Genomic DNA, 19,494 nt, shown 5'->3' with positions numbered 1-19,494 from the left:
TGCTACATAGCAGTCTCCATTTTGGAGAAAACATGTTAAGGAAAAGATCATGGGGGCACCTGCTTGTTATTTTCGCGTTTGGGAAGCCGACAGGAAGATTATGAATTTGAGGCCGTCTTAGACTACGTAGGGAAGTCCCAGGCTCCAGAAAGAGGGAGTGGGGGAGAGAGGAAGAAAAAAGACCTTGTGTTATACCATGAGTTATTTGACCTTAATTTCTCTATTTTAAACAGGTTGACAAAGGACACAAACCTTCTACCACTTGTAGCTTTTTCTCAGTTTCTTCTGTAAACCAAAACATCTCAAAATGGAGGCCTAAACCCTTAAAAGGGACATAGCCTAACCTTGGGAGGTAGTTTTGTGCATGGACAGACAAATTAATTTCTAAGTGGACTTTCGGGACTGTTGTCCAAAGATGCTCATTTGAAGCATGTGGTCTAATTCTCTGAGGTGTGCTTTTTATGATTTGGTTGTGAGTTTGACTCCCGGAAGGGAAGGAGTTCTGTGATGGGCACAGTGTTGAAGTTGCCTGGCCATCTCCCACTGGCTGGCGTTTTTTAAAAAAGTGCCCCTGTTCAAGAAAGATCCAAACACAGTGCCGGTTATCCAGAGGAAATGAGTAATCAGGCTTACTCGGGAGTAGAGAAGTGTGCTCATGAGGTCGCTGACATGCTGAGAGATTGCGACAATGGCAGAGAAGAAACAGGAAGAAAATGTTCTGGGACACACAGCAAGTTCAGAGGAAGTGAGACAGACATTACTTGAGAGCTGAGAAACTGTCCACCCACAAGGCCGTTGGCATTTTAAAGCTCTGCTCTGCAGGTCTTTTAGATAGACTGCGGCATGAGAAGGGCGGCAGCTGCATTGTTCTGATAAACGAACCAGTTTACTCAGAAGGAAATGTCCCAGAACGACCAAGTTTTCATAGCCCTGTAGAGGGGCAGTGAGGTCAGACACAGCGTCTCCTGAAGGAGACTCCTGGTGACATCTGTGCAGATGATGAGTTGGTGTCCTTGGTAGAGAACCTGCGTTTCTGGGAACTGCAGGAAGCCCCACCAGCCAGTGGCAGCAAACCCCTGGGCCTTGACATAAGACGGATTTGCTAATGGCTAGTAAATCTTATGTGAGAAATTCTCACTTTGAAGGTCTCTGCTGTTCAGATGGGAATAGAATTTTTTTGTGTCTTGATAAATATGTGCTCAGTGAACACTCTCTGTGAGATAATTTCTGACCAAAACTAAAAATTTTTGTTACAAGCCTGTAGTGGTGGCACACACCTTTAACCCCAGCACTCAGGAGGCAGAGGCAGGCCAATCTCTGAGTTTGAGGCCAGCCTGGTCCACAGAGTGCTATGATGTCAGAATATTAACACACAGTGAGTTCTAAGACAGCCAGGGTTACACAGAGAAACTTTGTCTCAAAAAGAAAAAAAAAAAGACAAAGAACGAAAGAAAGAAAACACGAAGTTTGAGATGTGCTGTGTAACTCCGTGGTAAGGCGCACAGGCTTTGTGAGCCCAAGGCCCTGGGCTCGATCCCCGGTGCTGCGCAGATGAGCAAACAAGGTAGAGGATCAGTGAGTAAGTCTGATCCTGGTCCTTTGAAAGGAAACAAAAAACAAGCAAAAGTCTTGAAGTGGTTTATTATTTTAAATCGCATCTGAGCCATGTTTCACTCTATATGAATGCACTGTGTCATGAACCAGACTTTTTGTGCAGGTTGGATGAACGCCGCTCGTGCATCCTCCTGGCAAAGAGAAGCAGGCTTGCCCCCAAGACGCCTGGCACAAAGTGCCCAAACTTCTGTCACACATCGGCTGTTAGGTAGAATCTAGTTTTTATTGTGTGCATGAAGATTGTACAAAGGTGTGGTTGTGTGTAATTGTGCCTTAAAATGTATCAGGGTAGGATTTACACTCTCATCCTACTGAATCCCAAAATACATAGAAGGAAAAAAATGAGTTTGTTCTTATTTTAGGTGTTCAGCCTAGTAGTAAAACTGACCAAAAGCCATGCACAAAACTACCTCCCCAGAGGAAGGCTGGTCCCTTCCCCTCCCCATCGTTTCGTCATGAACTTGGTTCAAGACAGTGTCCTCCTGTCCAAGCTGATGAAGAGTGCCGACACATTTGAGTTGAAGTACGACTTTTCATGTGAGCTGTACCGTTTGTCCACGTACTCAGCTTTCCCCGCTGGAGTTCCTGTCTCCGAACGGAGTCTGGCTCGTGCTGGCTTTTACTACACGGGCGTCAACGACAAGGTCAAGTGCTTCTGCTGTGGCCTGATGCTGGACAACTGGAAACAAGGGGACAGCCCTGTTGAAAAGCACAGGCAGCTGTACCCCAGCTGCAGCTTTGTCCACACTCTGGAAGCCAGCCCTCAGCCTTCTGTTCCGTCTGCAGCGCCGAGCACCATGCCTTCATTATGTGCAAGTTTGGAGAACACTGGCTATTTCAGTGGCTCTTACTCAAGCTTTCCCTCAGACCCTGTGAACTTCAGAGCAAATCAAGATTGTCCTAGTTTGAGGACAAGTCCCTACGACTTTGCAATGAATACAGAGAAGGCCAGATTACTCACCTATCAAACGTGGCCATTGTCCTTTCTGTCACCGGCCGACCTGGCCAGAGCCGGCTTCTACTACATAGGGCCTGGAGACAGGGTGGCCTGCTTTGCCTGTGGTGGGAAACTGAGCAACTGGGAACCAAAGGATGATGCTATGTCAGAGCATCGGAGACATTTCCCCAGCTGCCCATTCTTAAAAGATCGGAGTCGATCCGCTTCGAGATACACTGTCTCTAACGTGAGCATGCAGACACAGGAAGCACGTGTTAGAACATTCTTTAACTGGCCGTCTAGTGCTCTGGTTCCTCCTCAGCAGCTTGCAAGTGCAGGATTTTATTATACAGGTAAGAATCTTAATCTGAGACTCTTACAGATCCATCATGTGTTACGTTATACACGTGAGTGTGCTTATGTATTCATAAGTTTGATTCAAACTTATGCATTTTAGGACACAGCGATGACGTCAAGTGCTTTTGCTGTGATGGCGGGCTGAGGTGTTGGGAGTCTGGAGACGACCCCTGGGTGGAGCATGCCAAGTGGTTTCCCAGGTAACTGCTTTGAAATTCTCCTTTGCATCTTCTATGGTTTCCATGAGATACATTAGCTTCCTTTATAGCACCTTTGCCTCCTAAGTACTGCAGATTCTCTTTTATTGTTATGTGAGTGAGTGTTTTGCCTGCTTATACATGTATGCACCATTGTGTGCAGTGCCTGCAGAGGCCAGAAGAGGGCGTTGGATCCTCTGTGACCGGAGTTCAAGATGGTTCTGAGACAACATGTGGGAGCTGGGAATCAAACCTGCATCCTCTGGAAGAACAGCCAGTGCTCTTAATTGCTAAGTCATCTCTCTAGCCCTATTACTTCAGATTTTAAACATTATGAAGATTATAAAGAATATTTACCTTATGCTGGGTGGTGGTGGCACACGCCATTAATCCCAGCACTCGGGAGGCAGAGCCAGGCGGATCTCTGGGAGTTTGAGGCCAGCCTGGTCTACACAGCGAGATCCAGGGCAAGCACCAAAACTACATAGAGAAACCCTGTCTCAAATAACCAAAACCAAAACCAAAAAAAAAAAAAAAAAAAAAAAAAAAAAAGAGAATATTTACTTTGAAAAGCCAAAAAAAGAAAAAATATTCACATAGATTTTTAAGTGCTTTCTATTACTCTAGTTAATTTTTTATATACTTATTTATTTGTTTTATGTGTGTGTGTGGTGTGGAGGTCAGAGGGTAACTTTTGAGGATTGGTTATCTCCTTCTTATACCCTGTGGGGCTGAACTCATGTTACCAGACTTGGTGGCAAGCGCCCACTGGGCCATCTTGCCAGCCCCCACTGCAGTAGTTTGTAAAAACAGAAGAAGAATCATGAGTCTGCTTCAGTGCCGCAGTGATTCACGTTGTATTTACATTAAGTAGTGGATCTCCATTATCTAGGGATTGGCAAACTCACCGTAGCCGGGCTGTGTTGAATGTCCCACCCTCTCCCTGAAGTCTGTTTGCATGTTTTCAGCCCATAGAATTGTCACGGACACGATCGGATGGCTCACGTAGAGGCCTCTCTGCCTCCATGTTTGCTTAAGGGTACTTTTAGGAACCTTAGAAGAGTGGAGAGCAGGGAGGCGCTCTGAGCAGAGCCCGCTGGTGAGCCCGGCTTGAGGATGGTAGCTGAGGGCTCCTCATGGCCGCCACTCAGTGGCTCAGCCTTGACAGCACAGCGGCTGACCCTCCCTTCCAAAACCCGCCTTTGGCTGCAGTCTCTTTCTCCGTGTGTGTGTGTGTGTGTGTGTGTGTGTGTGTGTGTGTGTGTGTTCAAGCTCGTGAGAAAGTTACCAGCCTCCAGATAGCTAGATTAATAAAACTATAAATATAAAGTAATAAACTAATTTTGTAAAACAGCCGAAGTATATGAAAAGTACTAGAAGCCAATCAAGTTCACCCTAACCTCAATAGACAGCACCTTACTAACAAAGGGCCAGTGAGATGGCTCAGTGGTCACCGCTCTTGGTTCCCAGCACCCATATCAGGTAGCTCACAACCACCTGTAATCTCGGGTCTTGGAGGACCAGATGCTTCGGACCTCCGTGGGCCCTGCATTCACACGCATAGACACACACATAGACACAGACATACACACAAACCTAAAAAACAATGAACCTTTAAGAAACTTCACAAGGCAAACAGGCACAAGCAGAGTTACTCCTCAGGAGCCTGGCAGAGTCAGTGACTGTTGCCTTGGTAACCAGAGCTCACCCAGGCGAGCTCTTAGACATGAGTTTGTGGTTACATTTCGTGTCACGTGATAATCATGACAATGGGCATACTGAGATGACTTGTAGTGCACCTGTCCATCTGAAGCTGCTGGCAGTAACCAAGTGGTCTTGCTGAGGAGCACTCACAGCGTCATTGTTTACACTCCAGGTGTGAATACTTGATAAGGATCAAAGGGCAAGAGTTTGTTGACCACGTTCAAGCCGGGTACCCTCATCTACTTGAACAGGTAGGAAAGGTCTCTTTTCCCTTTTTAATTATTGCTTCCCAACAGAGAAACTTTTCACTTATTTTTAAAATTTAATTATTTAACAAGTTATTTTTAAAAGTTTATTTGTAAAATAACTCACAGAGTAATATTTTAGTGAAAAGGTAAAAGTTGTTTTAAAACATTACCTCTCCTTTTTTCTCACAAACCTCAACATCATCATGCCAGGAACCTCCCTTGTGAGAAAAATAGATCTGTAATTATTAGCCATGAAAGACAGCGTTTGTTGTATTTCTCTTTAAGCATTTGTCTAATCAACCAGCAATGAATTAAACTCTGAAGCAATTAATAAATTACATTTGAGGGGAAAAGTTTACTCTGTAAATTTTTCTTAAATGATTTGAGAAAGCATTTGTTATCACTCTTTGGAAGAACCAAATAAGAGCTTATTTCATAGTCTGAGGCTCAAAAGCTTGTCAGCCGTGGCCAGAGGAAGCGACTCAAGTGTAACCTACCCCAGCAGATAACTAGGGTAACGGAAGCTGCAAGGCCAAGCCGCTGCCTCTCCTGAATCCAGCCTGTCCTACGTGAGGAGGCTTTGCCCATGGCAGCACCGTGGGGAAGCTGTTAGCTTAGAGCCTCATTATTCAAATTCCTGGTGAATGTAATGAAATACTGCTTCTGACCGGCAAAGTGAGTTGGTAGTAGAAGTGAGTTGGTAGTAGGTTAAATAGCAGGTCTGTTGGTCATTTCAGCACAGTGGTGGGATGCAGTTTACATTTTAACATGTACATTCTTTTCCTGTAGCTCTTATCTACGTCAGACACCCCAGAAGATGAGAACCAAGACTCACCAAGTATGTGTAATGATTGTAGTGCGTTAAAGTGAGCCATTTTGTATTAAGATTGAAGGTGAAGATGGCTGTCGTTGTAATCCAGCATTTGGGAGGTGGAGGTGGAAGGGTTGTATGGTCAAGGCCCTGTTGAACTACTTGAGACCCTGTCCTAAAAATAAACAGAAAGGACTGAAATAACTTGCTATTTAAAAAGTCTATGAAGCCAGGCATGTTGGTTTGTGCCTGTAATCCTCGCACTTGGGAGGCTGTGGTGGAGAATTGCTATTAATTTGAGATCAGCCTGGGCTACATAATAAGCTCGAGGCTGGACTGGGCTAGAAGGAGTCTCAAAACAGCAGCCACAACCAAAGGTATATGTCACTGCTGATGTCTGTTAAATCTCCCTTTTCATACAGTTGTGCATTTCGGACCTGGCGGAAGTTCAGAAGATGCGGTCATGATGAGCACGCCTGTGGTTAAAGCGGCGTTGGAAATGGGCTTCAGTAGGAGCCTGGTGAGACAGACGGTACAGCGTCAAATCCTGGCCACCGGGGACAATTACAGGACCGTCAGCGACCTCGTGATAGGCCTACTTGATGCAGAAGATGAGATACGGGAGGAACAGAAGGAGCAGGCAGCTGAGGAAACAGAGTCAGGTACGAGTTCACAAGGCCCTTCTCCAGAGAGATCGAATGTCACCCTCCGCCAGTTCTAAAAAGATGCTCATCCAGCCAGCCTGGTCTGTCTTATGTTTTATATTCTGAATTCAAATTCTGAAAAGAATAAAGTGCATTGTGCAGGGCTAAGGAGATGGCTCGATGGGGAGGGTGCTTCCTGCCGAATCGCAGTACTGGAGCTTGACCCCAGAACCTGTTTGGTGGAAGGGGAAAACTGATTTGACTCACACAGGTTTCCTCAGACCTCTGTACGCATGCTGTAGCACATGTACACACAGAGACACAGACACAGACACAGACACAGACAGACAGACAGACAGACACACACACACTATTAAAAATATCCGAATTATTCATTATACTAAAAAAATGTGTAAATGTGTATGTTGAGCAAATGTTAACACTTTTCTTTCAGATTTCAAGGTTATAAGAACCAGGTTTTGGTTTTTTTTTTTAAGTACCATGTAACCTTTAAAAGCTCCAAAGAATCACACACTATGTGTGATTTTTGTTTTCTGTATGTGCACATAGATCTTTTCAATTAGCAAGCCTTCATATTTCCCTCTAAAAGCAAAATTTGCACTAAGGAGCTTGATTTCAACATAATGTCAAATCAGTTCTCAATTTTGAAGAGGGGTGAGTGTGTGTGTGTGTGTGTGTGTGTACACATGCCATGACACATAGATAGAGACCAGAGGACATCTTAGTGGAGTCAGAACTCTCTGTCCACCCTCTTTGGGTTCTAAGTATCAAAGACACGTCATTAGGCTTTTGCATTGAGCGTTTTCTGTACTGAGCCGTCTCATTGACCCACAGCACATTCTTGATCCCAAGATAGATCATTCACCTTTGTCATAAATTGAGATGGGATCCAGAATTATTAATTTGAATATTAGGATAATAGTATGTCTTAGACTACAATATTTACATTTTTAATTAATTTTTAAATTTATGTGTATTTGTGTGAGTTTTATGTATACCTTGTATGTGCAGGAGCCCTTGGAGGCTAGAAGAGAGTGTTGGATCTCCTAGAACTGCAGTTATAAAGATTGTTAGTGAACATGTGTGTGTCAGGTCCACTGCCAGAACAGCCAGTGCTCTTAACCACTGAGCCATCCCTCCAGCCTCCCCCAACTCCCACCCCCTTTTTTGAGACAGGGTCTCAGGTAGCTCAGATTGGCCTTGAACTTGCTGTGTAGTTGAATCCTGATTTTCCTTCTTCCACCTCCCAAGTGCTGTGATGACAGGCATGGACCATCGTGCCTGGCTTAATGCACAGATTCCTATTTAAATCCCCTCCCTGCCCACACAAGAGCTGTCTTCCCTACAGTGTCTGTTTCCCGTCCCCCAGGGCCAGTTATCCATCGCGTGAGCTGTGTTTGTGACCCTGCTCTCTGTTCCGTGCTCAGAACCACCTTCCCCTGGGCATGTGCAGATCTCTTATGGTTCTGATTGCTCTCCTCACTCTGGCGCAGACCAAAGCCACGCTGATCTCCTTTTTGAGCATGGACCAGAGCTTCGCAGACCAGAAAGCACACTGTTACTCTTTTGCCTTTTAACTTTTGAGACAGGGTCTTGCTATGTAGCCCAGGCTGGCCTTGAGTTCATGACCTTCTGCCTTAGCCTCCCAAGTGCTGGGCTGCAAAGCGAGTTCCAGACTAGCCTAGGTTAGAGCAGACTAGGACCTTGTCTCAAAAACAAGCCGGGCTTGTGGTGTAGCTGATTGGTGGAGTACTTGCCAGGCATGTGGACACCAGTGTTTAGCCCCAGGCATGGTACACATGCTGCAGCACCTTCGGGTGGAGAGGAGAGACTGAAGTTGAGGTCAGTTTGAGCTGGCCTGGGCTACATGAAAAGACAGAGCCCGTGACACAGGGAACAAAAGCACATGTAGGACTGAGTTTTTAACTACGCGCCGTTTCTTTTGTCCTTCTTAACATGGTTCCATGTGTGTCCTGGCGACAAACTGAATACACCTAACTAACCGCCTCTCCTACACCTAACTAACCTCCTCTCCTACACCTAACTAACCACCTCTCCTACACCTAACTAACCGCCTCTCCTACACCTAACTAACCGCCTCTCCTGCACCTAACTAACCGCCTCTCCTGCACCTAACTAACCGCCTCTCCTACACCTAACTAACTAACTGCCTCTCCTACACCTAACTAACCGCCTCTCCTACACCTAACTAACCACCTCTCCTGCACCTAACTAACCACCTCTCCTACACCTAACTAACCACCTCTCCTGCACCTAACTAACCACCTCTCCTGCACCTAACTAACCGCCTCTCCTGCACCTAACTAACCGCCTCTCCTACACCTAACTAACTAACTGCCTCTCCTACACCTAACTAACTGCCTCTCCTACACCTAACTAACCTCCTCTCCTACACCTAACTAACCAGTTGCCTCTCCTACACCTAACTAACCGCCTCTCCTACACCTAACTAACCAGTTGCCTCTCCTACACCTAACTAACCACCTCTCCTACACCTAACTAACCGCCTCTCCTACACCTAACTAACCGCCTCTCCTACACCTAACTAACCGCCTCTCCTACACTTAACTAACCAGTTGCCTCTCCTACACCTAACTAACAGCCTCTCCTACACCTAATTAACCTCCTCTCCTGCACCTAACTAACCGCCTCTCCTACACCTAACTAACCGCCTCTCCTGCACCTAACTAACCGCCTCTCCTACACCTAACTAACCAGTTGCCTCTCCTACACCTAACTAACCGCCTCTCCTGCACCTAACTAACCGCCTCTCCTGCACCTAACTAACCGCCTCTCCTACACCTAACTAACCAGTTGCCTCTCCTACACCTAACTAACCGCCTCTCCTGCACCTAACTAACCGCCTCTCCTGCACCTAACTAACCACCTCTCCTACACCTAACTAACCACCTCTCCTACACCTAACTAACCGCCTCTCCTACACCTAACTAACCGCCTCTCCTACACCTAACTAACCACCTCTCCTGCACCTAACTAACCGCCTCTCCTGCACCTAACTAACCGCCTCTCCTGCACCTAACTAACCGCCTCTCCTGCACCTAACTAACCGCCTCTCCTGCACCTAACTAACTGCCTCTCCTGCAATAATTTTTCAGACCCCTCGTGTTAGTATTCATCATTTTATGGATATCGCTTTACAGTAAAAAATACAACATTAACGATGAGGAGGTAAACATCAGGCTACGGACATGGCTTGATTGGCAGAGTGCCTGCCTAGCATGCACAAAGCCCTGGGTTTGATTCCTAGCACCGCATAAACTGGGCTTGGTGTCATACATCTGGAGAGCTGGCACTCAGGAGGTAGTGGCAGAAAAATCACAAGTTTAATGCCATGGTGAAACTGGAGGCCAACCTGAGGTACAGGAGATCTTTAAATAAATAAATACATGTATGATTTCATTCACGTGTCATGTAGGTACAGAAAGAAGTTTGTGACCAAGTTTGAACCTGCCTCCCCCTCTCTCTCTCTCTCTCTACCCCCCACCCTCTCTCTCTCTCTCCATAAAGATGATCTAACATTAATCCGGAAGAACAAGATGGTGCTTTTTCAACATTTGACGAGTGTGACACCAATCCTGGACTGTCTCCTACGTGCCAGGGCGATCACTGAACAGGAGTCCGATGCTGTCACCCAGAAGCCGCAGACCTTGCAAGCAAGAACACTGATTGAGACTGTGTTAGCCAAAGGAAACACTGCAGCAGCCTCATTCAGAAACTCCCTTCAGGAGAGTGACCCTGTGCTATACCAAGATATATTTGGTGAGTGCTAGAAAATTATTTGGGGGAATTTTCTAGGAGTGATTGTTGAAAGTAACTCAGCCCAACTTATACATTTTAATTGCACAAAAATTAAGGTTTTTGTTGTTGTTAATATTATGAGCTTTGGTTCAAAGTGTAAAGTGTTTAAAATCTGCTGGGGGGAGCTGGTGAGATGGCTCAGCAGGTAAGTGCTTGCCCTTGTCTTAATTAGGGTTTCTATTGCTATGACCATGGCAACTCTTAGAAAGGAAAACATTTAATGTTTTCAGTGCAGAGGCTCATCACGGTGGGACATGGCAGTGTGCAGGCAGACATGGTGCTGGAGCTGCGAGTCCTACATCCTGCAGGCAACAGGAAGCGGTCTGTCTCACTGGGAGTGGCTTGAGCATACATGAGCCCTCCAAGCCTGCCTCCACAGTGACAGTTTCTCCAGCAAGACCACACCTACTCTAACAAGGCCACACCTACTCTAACAAGGCCACACCTACTCTAACAAGACCACACCTACTCTAACAAGACCACACCTCTCAGTGGTGCCACACCCTTCGGCAGCCATGTTCTTTCAACCACCACACCATAAGCCTTTCACAAATCCAATGACCTGAGTTTGATCCCAGAATCTACAGTGGAAAGAGAATATTCCTGAAAGTCGTCCTTTGATCTCATTATACACACTGTGGCATCCTGAGCACATGCATGCACACACACACACACACACTCTCACACACACACTCATAAGTAAATAAATAAATTTGCTGCTGGACATAGTAATACACACCTGTAATCCCAGCATTTATGAGGCGGAAGCAGGAAGATTGTAAGTTCAGTACCAGCTTGGGTTACAGAATAATTCTATGTCTCAAATAAATATTAATACTAGGTAAATGAAAATTTGTACAGTGTACTCTGGGCTGTGGGTTTGGCTCAGTGAGAGCCTTTGGGCCTAGCATGACTGCATCAGGCCCTGGGTCTGAACACCTGCATTACAAAAATGAGTCAACAAAAACAAGCTAAAACCAGCCTTGGTTGCCATGGTAATGCTTTCCTTTTTCCTCCCCAGTGCGACAGAACATTAGGCGTCTTCCCACAGATGACATTGCAGGTAAGGGTACTACACACACTTTAAACCTGCGAAGATCACTGTTTTATTTTATTGGTATTTCACTAGAGGAAAAGCAAATTGCTTTCCATTAAAAATTCCTTTTTCTTGCCTCACATGGCATGAGATGCCATGTGACCAGCACTTGGAAATTAGATGTGGGAGAACCAAAGTCTGAGGTCACCTGGGCTCCACAGAGAGACCCAGTGTTTAAAATCAAAAATCTCCCCCTCTTCATAGCTCTACCGATGGAAGAACAATTGCGGAAGCTACAGGAAGAAAGGACATGTAAAGTGTGTATGGACAGAGAGGTATCCATCGTGTTCATTCCCTGTGGCCATCTGGTCGTTTGCAAAGACTGTGCTCCCTCCCTGAGGAAGTGCCCCATCTGCAGGGCGGCCATCAAGGGCACGGTGCGCACATTTCTCTCCTGACCAGGACTGATGCTCCAACCCCAGCCCGTGAGAGGTGGAGGCAGGAGGAACACAAGTTCAGTGTCACCCTCAGCCACATAGGAACCTTGAGCCAGCCTGGACTGCATGAGACACCGCCTCAAAATAAATCAGTAAACACATGTGAAAATGAGAACAAGGGTAAAAGAAAAAAACGTCTGAACTTCAGAGTGAATGGTCAACTATATAATAACTTAACTCAAACTGAGTGGTTTCCGTAAAAGTGCTATTGATTTCCAACTCACAAAGCTCTTTCCTGTAAACATCTGAAGCATATGTATGTGCATGTTCAGAGGCCGAGAGAAAAGAGGGGGTTGCCTGCATTCCTGAAATTCTCAGAGAAGATTTACGATGTTGGCATTTATGGTTCAGAATCTGAAATCTTTTCCAGTTGCTTTAAGAACTGGGAACACAGATTTTCACTTCTTTTCTAAGTGTCTTATGCATGGAAACACCTGTTATTTATTGAATGACATTTTAGGGATATAGAATTTTTATAAAGAAGTTGTAAGGAAAAATTAATAAAGCAACAAAGTTACTCTTGTTTATTTATTTATTTTATGATACTGGCAGTTTAGTCACACCCAGATTCCTGCCATACCATTTAAAGAATTCTTATATGATGGGGATGAGGAGATGGTGCAATCAGAGAACCGTGTTCAGATCCCCAGAGCCCCATAAAGTCAGGTGTGGCAGCGTGACATGCCGTCTCTGGGAACTAGCTCAATGCTTCGGTGACTGGAAATGTGTACAGAATGAGAAGGTGTGTTTAGTTTTGTGTTTGCCACTGATATTTCTTGCAATGATGTTTCCCCAGTCATACATGAGTTTGCCATGGATGGGGGAAGGGACCCAGAGTCCCTTACACAGTTTTCAGGTTGTTGCCATATATAGAAATAGATGTAAAAGGGAACTTGGTGACAGTTTACTCAAGAGAGAAATGACAGAGTAGGCAAGCTCTTACCTGAAGGCCACCCTTGAGTTCAAAGGTTTGGGAGCTAATCAAAGTAAGTATGTGCTCACAAGCTAGCGTTACAGGTTCAGTTGTCGAGTTGACACACCTGGGAAGATGGATTCTCAATGGAAGAGTGGCCTCCATCAGATTTGCCTGTGGGAATATCTGGAGCATTTTCTTAGTTGCTAATTAGTGTGGTACTGGCCCAGCCCACAGTGGTGGTGCTATCTTTAGGCACGAGGTCCTGGATGGTATAAGAAAGATCGTTGAGCAAGTCTGGGAAGCAAGTCAGTAAGCAGTGTTCCTCTGTGGTCTCTGCTTCAGTTCCCGTCTCCAGGTTCCTGTGTGGGCTCCTCTCAATAACGGTCGGTAACCTGTGAACAAAATAAGCCTTTTCCTCTCCAGGTTAGTCTCAGTCACTGTTTTGTCCCAGGGGCAGAGTTTGCAAGGAACCCCGTGGGTAGACAGCATGGCAAACAGGAAGTCCTCACAGGGGAAGCCTTTGAGAAGCAGCGTGGAGCCACAGCTCTGACAGAAAGCTGGTGGGAGAAGTTTCAGAATGAAGCCAGGGGTCTTTCTTGCCTAAGAGCACTGCACAACAGCAAGATGGAGAGTCTGGACCGAAGAGCTTGAAAGGGTGACTGGTGATCTGGGTCCGGGTTGGGAATTTGCAGTCTTTGGTATGTTACTGAGAATGAAATAAATTGCACGCCGATTGCAAAGTAGCTCGAATATTTTATTCAAAGTAACAAGACGGCAGGTCAGAAAGAAACGGTGTCAGAGGGACAGTGGTGACGTGAGTCAGCAAGGCTCGTCTGGGGCGGTGTGGGGTTCAAGAGAAGAGCTCGCCTGCAAAGGGACGTGGTGAGGGCTCCCTGGTAGGGCTGATAGGACTGGACCATGGAAGCCTTTGCTCACTGCACAGGTCCCTTCCTGTGATGCATCTGATTTTAATCAAATGAACACCCAACACAAGATAATAGGGGATTTCCCCTAAAAGTTCACTCAAAGGATACAGTGTGCCTTACTGGGCATGGGCCCACATCCCCTCTAGGCCGAGTGGCTCATCTCTCTTCACGATGTGTCTTGGGACATATCTGAATAGAAATGGAGCATTATCCAGAGGTTGCTAAGGGAAGTAACTCATTTCAGTTGGTTTAAGCAGGTACACGTGCAGCCTGATTTGAGAGTGGGTACCTAGGTTGCCCACAGGTTGCGAGGTCCGTTTTCACGTAGCAGTAGTGCATGCATGTCTCAAGCCAAGTGGAGTCCCAGGCTGCTAACGCACTCCTTGGAACGTCCGTCTGCACATACAGCCACGCCTGTTTGGCCCTGAAGATTCACCATCACAACAGGGTTCACAATCTTGCCATGAATTTCTTGGAAGAGGTGTTCTAGTCTATTTGCAGGCAGTTTGGAAATTTTTGGCAAGACCCCATATACAGTGGAGGGTTGCTTCTTTTCCATCCATGTGTGTCATTATGCTTTGTTCTGAATCATTCCCTCCCATCTTCCCTGCCCTCTCTTGTAGTCTCTACTCTCTCTGAAGAAGCTACATTCAGGATGGAGAAATGGCTCAGCGGCTAAGAGGGCTTGCTGCACAAGCTTGAGGACCTGAGTTCAAATCCCTAGCACCTTAGCAAACAGCTGGGCATGGCTGCATAGTGCCTGTGTGACGTGTTGCTCCAGTGATGTGGAGCAGAAGACAGGATCGCTGATGCTCGGGCCATGACTCTAGGCACAGAGATACACCCTGTCTCATTTCTTGGGTTACAATTGCCAACATTCCCTCATATGGATGTGTCCAGCAAAATTACATATGGTTTACACGAGAAGCTATCAACAACCCATTCCTAGCAAAGTATTATAAAATAAGACATTTATCCAAAACTGCTAATTACAATAGTGTTTGTGGAAGGTTGCGGACAACCCAAATGCCTGTCAGTGGGAAAGTAGCTGAATTTACAATATTTTTTTTTCTTTAAAGAACTCATTCTAGTATTTTCCTTGTAATGCTGGGATTTCAACTAACTGTCTCAAATGCTATACCACACACCCTCAGCTTAGAAATAACCCAATTTTTAACATGGGCAATCTTTTGAATTTTGCATGGTCCTTGAGCCAGATCTATGGTAATACTTTTTCTCTTTGGCTAGAGGAAACTTTGACTTTTCTTTTGGTAAAGAAAAGGTCACAGGATGTGGTGTCCAACACCTAGAATCCCAGCACTCGGGAGGCATAAGTAAACAGATCTCTGTGAGTTCAAGGCCAACCTGGTCTACAAAGTGAGTTCCAGGACAGCCAGGGCTGTTACACAGAGAAACCCATCTCGAAAATAAAAAGATAAGGTCTTGGCTCTACTTCTTTTGGGCTCAAGTTCTCCTGGCCGTCCCCACTCATCTCCTCCTCAGTAACAGGCCTGTCTTGCCTGGATGGCTCTGATACCTGCAGTTTGCATGGTTATCTGATGGTGGGCAGAGTGGACCATGGTGGTCATGAAGGTTGGCAGCTGGCTGTGTCTTCCCTATATCATCACTGTAACACCATTGTGGCCCACTGGCTGGGATGCTCTTTTGTGGTTCAGGGACCTATTATTCCTCTGACTCTTGCACACACACCCCTGGCGGTACCTAATCTTACTGCCATAGCTGCAGAGATAAAAGGAACAAAGCTAGCTTGGAACTTACCGTGTAGTCCAGGCTAGCCTTAATCTCGCAGCAATCCTCGGCCTGAGCCACTATTCCTGGCTCTTAATTGCTTTTGAATCAAATCATTAAAGTTGAATATATTATGGTGTACTTATGCCGTGTATCACCAGCACCTATAACGTTCATCACTATGTGCAATACTGAGTGGTCTGCAATTTAGCAAGTGGAGAAAGGCATGCTACTAAGAACTTGAAATTTTACTTTTTTCTTTATTTATATGTTTTATTTTATGTGTAATTTGCCTGTATGGGCAGTGCATCACTTGTATGCAATGCCCACGGAGGCCAGAAGAGGGCGTCAAATTCTTTGGAACTCCACGATGTGGATTTTAGGAAACGAACCAGGGTCCTCCGCAGCAGTAGTGTTCTTAACTACTATCTCTCCAGCCCCTGGTTTTATTATACAACTTACGTTGCAGAAATCTTCTCAATCTTAATTTTTCTTCAAAAATATCTTGAATCGTATATTTTTGTATATAAAGATGAAATGTCATAACTACCTCAACATTGAAAGTTTTAGTTGAATAAATGGTCAACAAAATAAATGAGTGGGCTCCAAGATTATACAATATTTAAAAAAGTAGTAAGTTCTGAAGCTTCTGAATTGCCTATATACTGAAGTAGACTCACTATTTCATGTTTTGGTCACGACAAGAACTGTAAAGTAGATACTCTTGAATTCAATGTGCACAATTCTTGCTGGAGTCCCACAAATATTAGGAATGTTTTTTCTAACTTTCCGAGAAGTAGTGACTGGCATCCGTGTGTACTTTTTGGAAGTTAGTCATTGGTGACCACGACACGTCTTTTCTCTGTATCACAAACTGTGACAAATACTTTCTTTTTACTATCAACATTGGGACAGAAGACTGCCTTGTTCTGTGACTGATGACTGGCAGGCAGAAATGATGGGGAAAGGAAATGGGAAATGGTTCAGGGTCCCGGAATTCCCCTGGCTGCCTAACCTAGTGGCCTGTTATTTCTAAATTTTTGAAATGTTTGCCCCCTGGAGTTCCCCGGAGAGATTTGATTTCATTGGTTAAGACCGTCTAGCCCAACGTAAATGAAACCCTAGAAACCCCCCTCTTAGTGGCGCGCTTCTAATCCCAGCATGCAGGAGGCTGACCTAAAATCCTAGGTCAGCCTGAGCCGTGCAGTAAAATCTTCTCTCAAAACAAAACAAAACAAAAAACCGCAAAAGCAAACCCCAAACAACCAAATAACAAAAACAAAACATCCAAACAGACGAGTGCAGAGAAAAACATTGGAAAGTCCTTCTCAGTGTGCTAGCGCTTTGTGTGGGAGGGGCAGCGGAGGGTGGGGGTGAGGAGACAGAAATGCCCGTGAGCAAGGAACCCAGGTTTTAATTTCCCATTTTTAAATTTATTCTTCTACAATTTCATCACATATATAATGCACTTTGACCATATGCTCCCCTATTATACCATTAACCCTCCCACTATACCTTCCTCCAAAGCAGTCTCCTGCTTTCTCCGTATCTTTTTGTTTGGGGCCTGCTGCGTTTATTAAAAAAAAAAAAAAAAATGCACAACTGCCTCCTCGCCCAAGGGTCTCAGGAAGCCTCGGCGTGCTAGCCACGGCTGGGTTTGAACTCCTGGGATTCAAGGTGCGCGCCACCGTGCGGGCCTGCCAGAGAAGCCCACTTATCAATGAAAGGCCTATCTTACGAAAAGACCCGTTATATTCATGTTCATGCCCCGAGCGTAGTCCGCTCGACCCGGGCGTTCCGAGGCCAGCTCACTTGTCTGTCGCCCGCCTTCGCCGTAGCGCCTGTCTAGGACCCTGGCGGGGTCAGGCGGGAAAGCGCCTTCCCGGGCTTTCCCACAGGTTTCCCGAGCCACGAGCAGCGGCTCATGGTTGCCACCCTTAACGGTGCAACCGCAAGGTAAACCGCATGAAAGCAAAGCCGAAGAGCCCAGCGGAGGCAGGGCGCCGGCTCGCCCGGAAGGGCGTTCGTGCAGGCCCAGCCTTGTTCCGGTCCCGGGCAGCGAGGCCCGGATGTTCGGCTTCCAAGACCCGAGCACGCAGGCGCAGTCGCGCGCATTAATTTAGCCCCTCCTTCCATCGCGGTGGAGGCGCGCCGTGCTGACGTCAGCGCGCGTCCTCAACGTCCCGCTGGCCCCGGGGGCTTTCGGGAAGGCCGCGGCCGAGCAGTCCCGTGCTGCGGCTTCCCGGGCGCGGGAGGCCCGAGTCCTCCGGCTCCGCGGTGAGTCGGCTCCCTGCGGCCTGGCGGGGCGAGCGGGCCGCCTTCGGCTCCCCGAAGCCAGTGCAGCCGGCGTTGTAAGAACCCCTCTGTTCTCAAGGCCGCCCGACCACCGCTCGCTCCCCCAGTCCTTGGAGTTGCTTTCCACTTTTGCTTTCTTTTCCCTTGGGTTTATTTGTTTTTTTGAGCCAGTCCAGGCTGGCCTCCAACTTGCAGCATCCTCCTGCCTCAGTCTCCCAGGTGCTAGGATTACTAGCATGCACCACCACGCCCATCTCGCAGGGTTTTAAACTTACCCGAGGCATTTTTTACTGCCTTTAAACCGAGACAGTTGTGCGGCTGGGAGATCTCGGTTCTCATGTAGTTTACTAGTTGTGCTCTGTAGTGATGCGAGAAATAACTCCGTGGTTTAATGGGGTAACATGTATTTTGTCTTTCTGACGTAGGTGTCTCTCCCCTTCAGTGTCCATAGAGAGCCAGTGCTTTACAAGCTATTGTACCTTTTGCTTTGAGATGCTTTCTGCGGTGGTTGCTTTGGAATTGTTAGGGAATGGTTGTCCTTAACGGAATGTGTTGATGACAACCAGATACCTTCATCTAGGCCAACTCAGCCTTGACTAGATAAGTGCTCTGACTGGTGGAGCATCTCATCCTGCCTTTTCTTCCGAGTGTTGAGATTGACATTGCAAGCAGGCCTCAGGAATTTTCTGTTCAGCTGCTTTCCTCCTCCTCCTCCTCTTTTTTTTTTTTTTTTTTTTTTTTTGGTAATTGCTGGTGATTAAACCCAGATCCTTTACCTTCAAGGCAAAAGCTCGAACACGGAGCTACAGCAGCCCTGCAGACTGTCTTTCCACTACCCACGGGTGCCTTTTGTCTCCAGCGAAGTGCCGTATCAAAATGTGTAAATCAGGAAATGAAAAGAGCCTGATAGTAGTGTGGTCCTAGCACTTGGGATGCTAAGACAGGAGATTTCTAACAAGATTTAAAACTAGCTTGTTTTACATTGACTTCCTAGCCAGCCTAGGCTACAGAATGAGACCATGTCCCTGTAAAAAGTAAAAAAAGATGCCCATGAAGTATGGTACATTTTGTCTAACAGTAAATAAACAATAAATAAAATCAACAACTGTGAAATTGGGGACCAGTTTTTCTTCCTGGGTGGAAATGTCCATCTGTCTTCAAAGTTTTGCTTTATAAAATGTATAAAGCTGTGCATTTTAAAGACAACCATAATTAGTGCTCTAGGAAGTCTTTTGCAAGCATGTATTTTGGCTTTAACCTTTTCTAAGTAGACTGGTTGGGTGAGAAACTGCTGTAGTTAGGATGCATTATCTAGAATGAGACATTTTTAGATACTACTGAATAAACTGAAGAGGCTATAATTGCTATGCAATTAGTTTTCTAAAATACCTTTTTTTCCTTTCAGACTTAGATCACTGAGAGTCTTCAGTTCCTCCCATGTTTCACTAGAAATAAACCCAGTCATAGAAATCTGAAAAATTTTATAAAAAACCCAGTTTGAATTCTGTGGAGTGTACTTTTGTGTATGAATAGTTATATAAAATACTGAGTTCTCAAAAAGAATGCTAGTAAGTATGGTACATTGTGCAACAGGAATGCTGTGGTAAAACAGGGTTATTAGATACTTGTGATAACAGAAGGCTATGTCTTGATAAATTGATTCATCCTTAATTCTAGCAGACTTAAAAGAAGTACAGGTTGA

The 19,494-nt window shown here is 45.8% G+C and overlaps 1 protein-coding gene and 1 long non-coding RNA gene across 2 annotated transcripts; both read left to right on the top strand.

The window, feature by feature from the left end:
• The first annotated feature begins 1,437 nt into the window (after positions 1 to 1,437).
• Positions 1,438 to 12,423, top strand: LOC131914700 (baculoviral IAP repeat-containing protein 3). Its single transcript, XM_059267283.1, has 8 exons — positions 1,438 to 2,904; positions 3,009 to 3,108; positions 4,982 to 5,060; positions 5,847 to 5,895; positions 6,291 to 6,530; positions 10,083 to 10,334; positions 11,395 to 11,436; positions 11,674 to 12,423. Exons 1-8 carry the CDS (start codon positions 2,070 to 2,072, stop codon positions 11,865 to 11,867), a joined length of 1,791 nt encoding a protein of 596 aa, XP_059123266.1. The 5' UTR covers positions 1,438 to 2,069; the 3' UTR covers positions 11,868 to 12,423.
• A 5,240-nt stretch (positions 12,424 to 17,663) lies between these two features.
• LOC131914699 (uncharacterized) lies at positions 17,664 to 19,486 on the top strand. The gene is made up of 2 exons (XR_009380177.1): positions 17,664 to 17,774; positions 19,198 to 19,486. It is a non-coding gene; the product is annotated as an uncharacterized LOC131914699 (long non-coding RNA).
• Positions 19,487 to 19,494: the final 8 nt, after the last annotated feature.

This window comes from Peromyscus eremicus, chromosome 7 (genome assembly GCF_949786415.1).
Source record: "Peromyscus eremicus chromosome 7, PerEre_H2_v1, whole genome shotgun sequence".
NCBI lineage: Eukaryota > Metazoa > Chordata > Mammalia > Rodentia > Cricetidae > Peromyscus > Peromyscus eremicus.
The sequence above is the reverse complement of the archived record's forward strand: the minus strand, read 5'-3'. Positions and strand labels throughout refer to the sequence as shown.

What these genes read in the sequence shown, in the direction of transcription:
- LOC131914700 (XM_059267283.1), top strand. Translation starts at nt 2,070, where the DNA reads ATGAACTTGGTTCAAGACAGTGTCCTCCTGTCCAAGCTGATGAAGAGT. An exon ending in CATGCCAAGTGGTTTCCCAG is followed by an intron (nt 3,109 to 4,981) that starts GTAACTGCTTTG and finishes TTTACACTCCAG; the next exon opens with GTGTGAATACTTGATAAGGA. An exon ending in GCTATACCAAGATATATTTG is followed by an intron (nt 10,335 to 11,394) that starts GTGAGTGCTAGA and finishes TTTCCTCCCCAG; the next exon opens with TGCGACAGAACATTAGGCGT.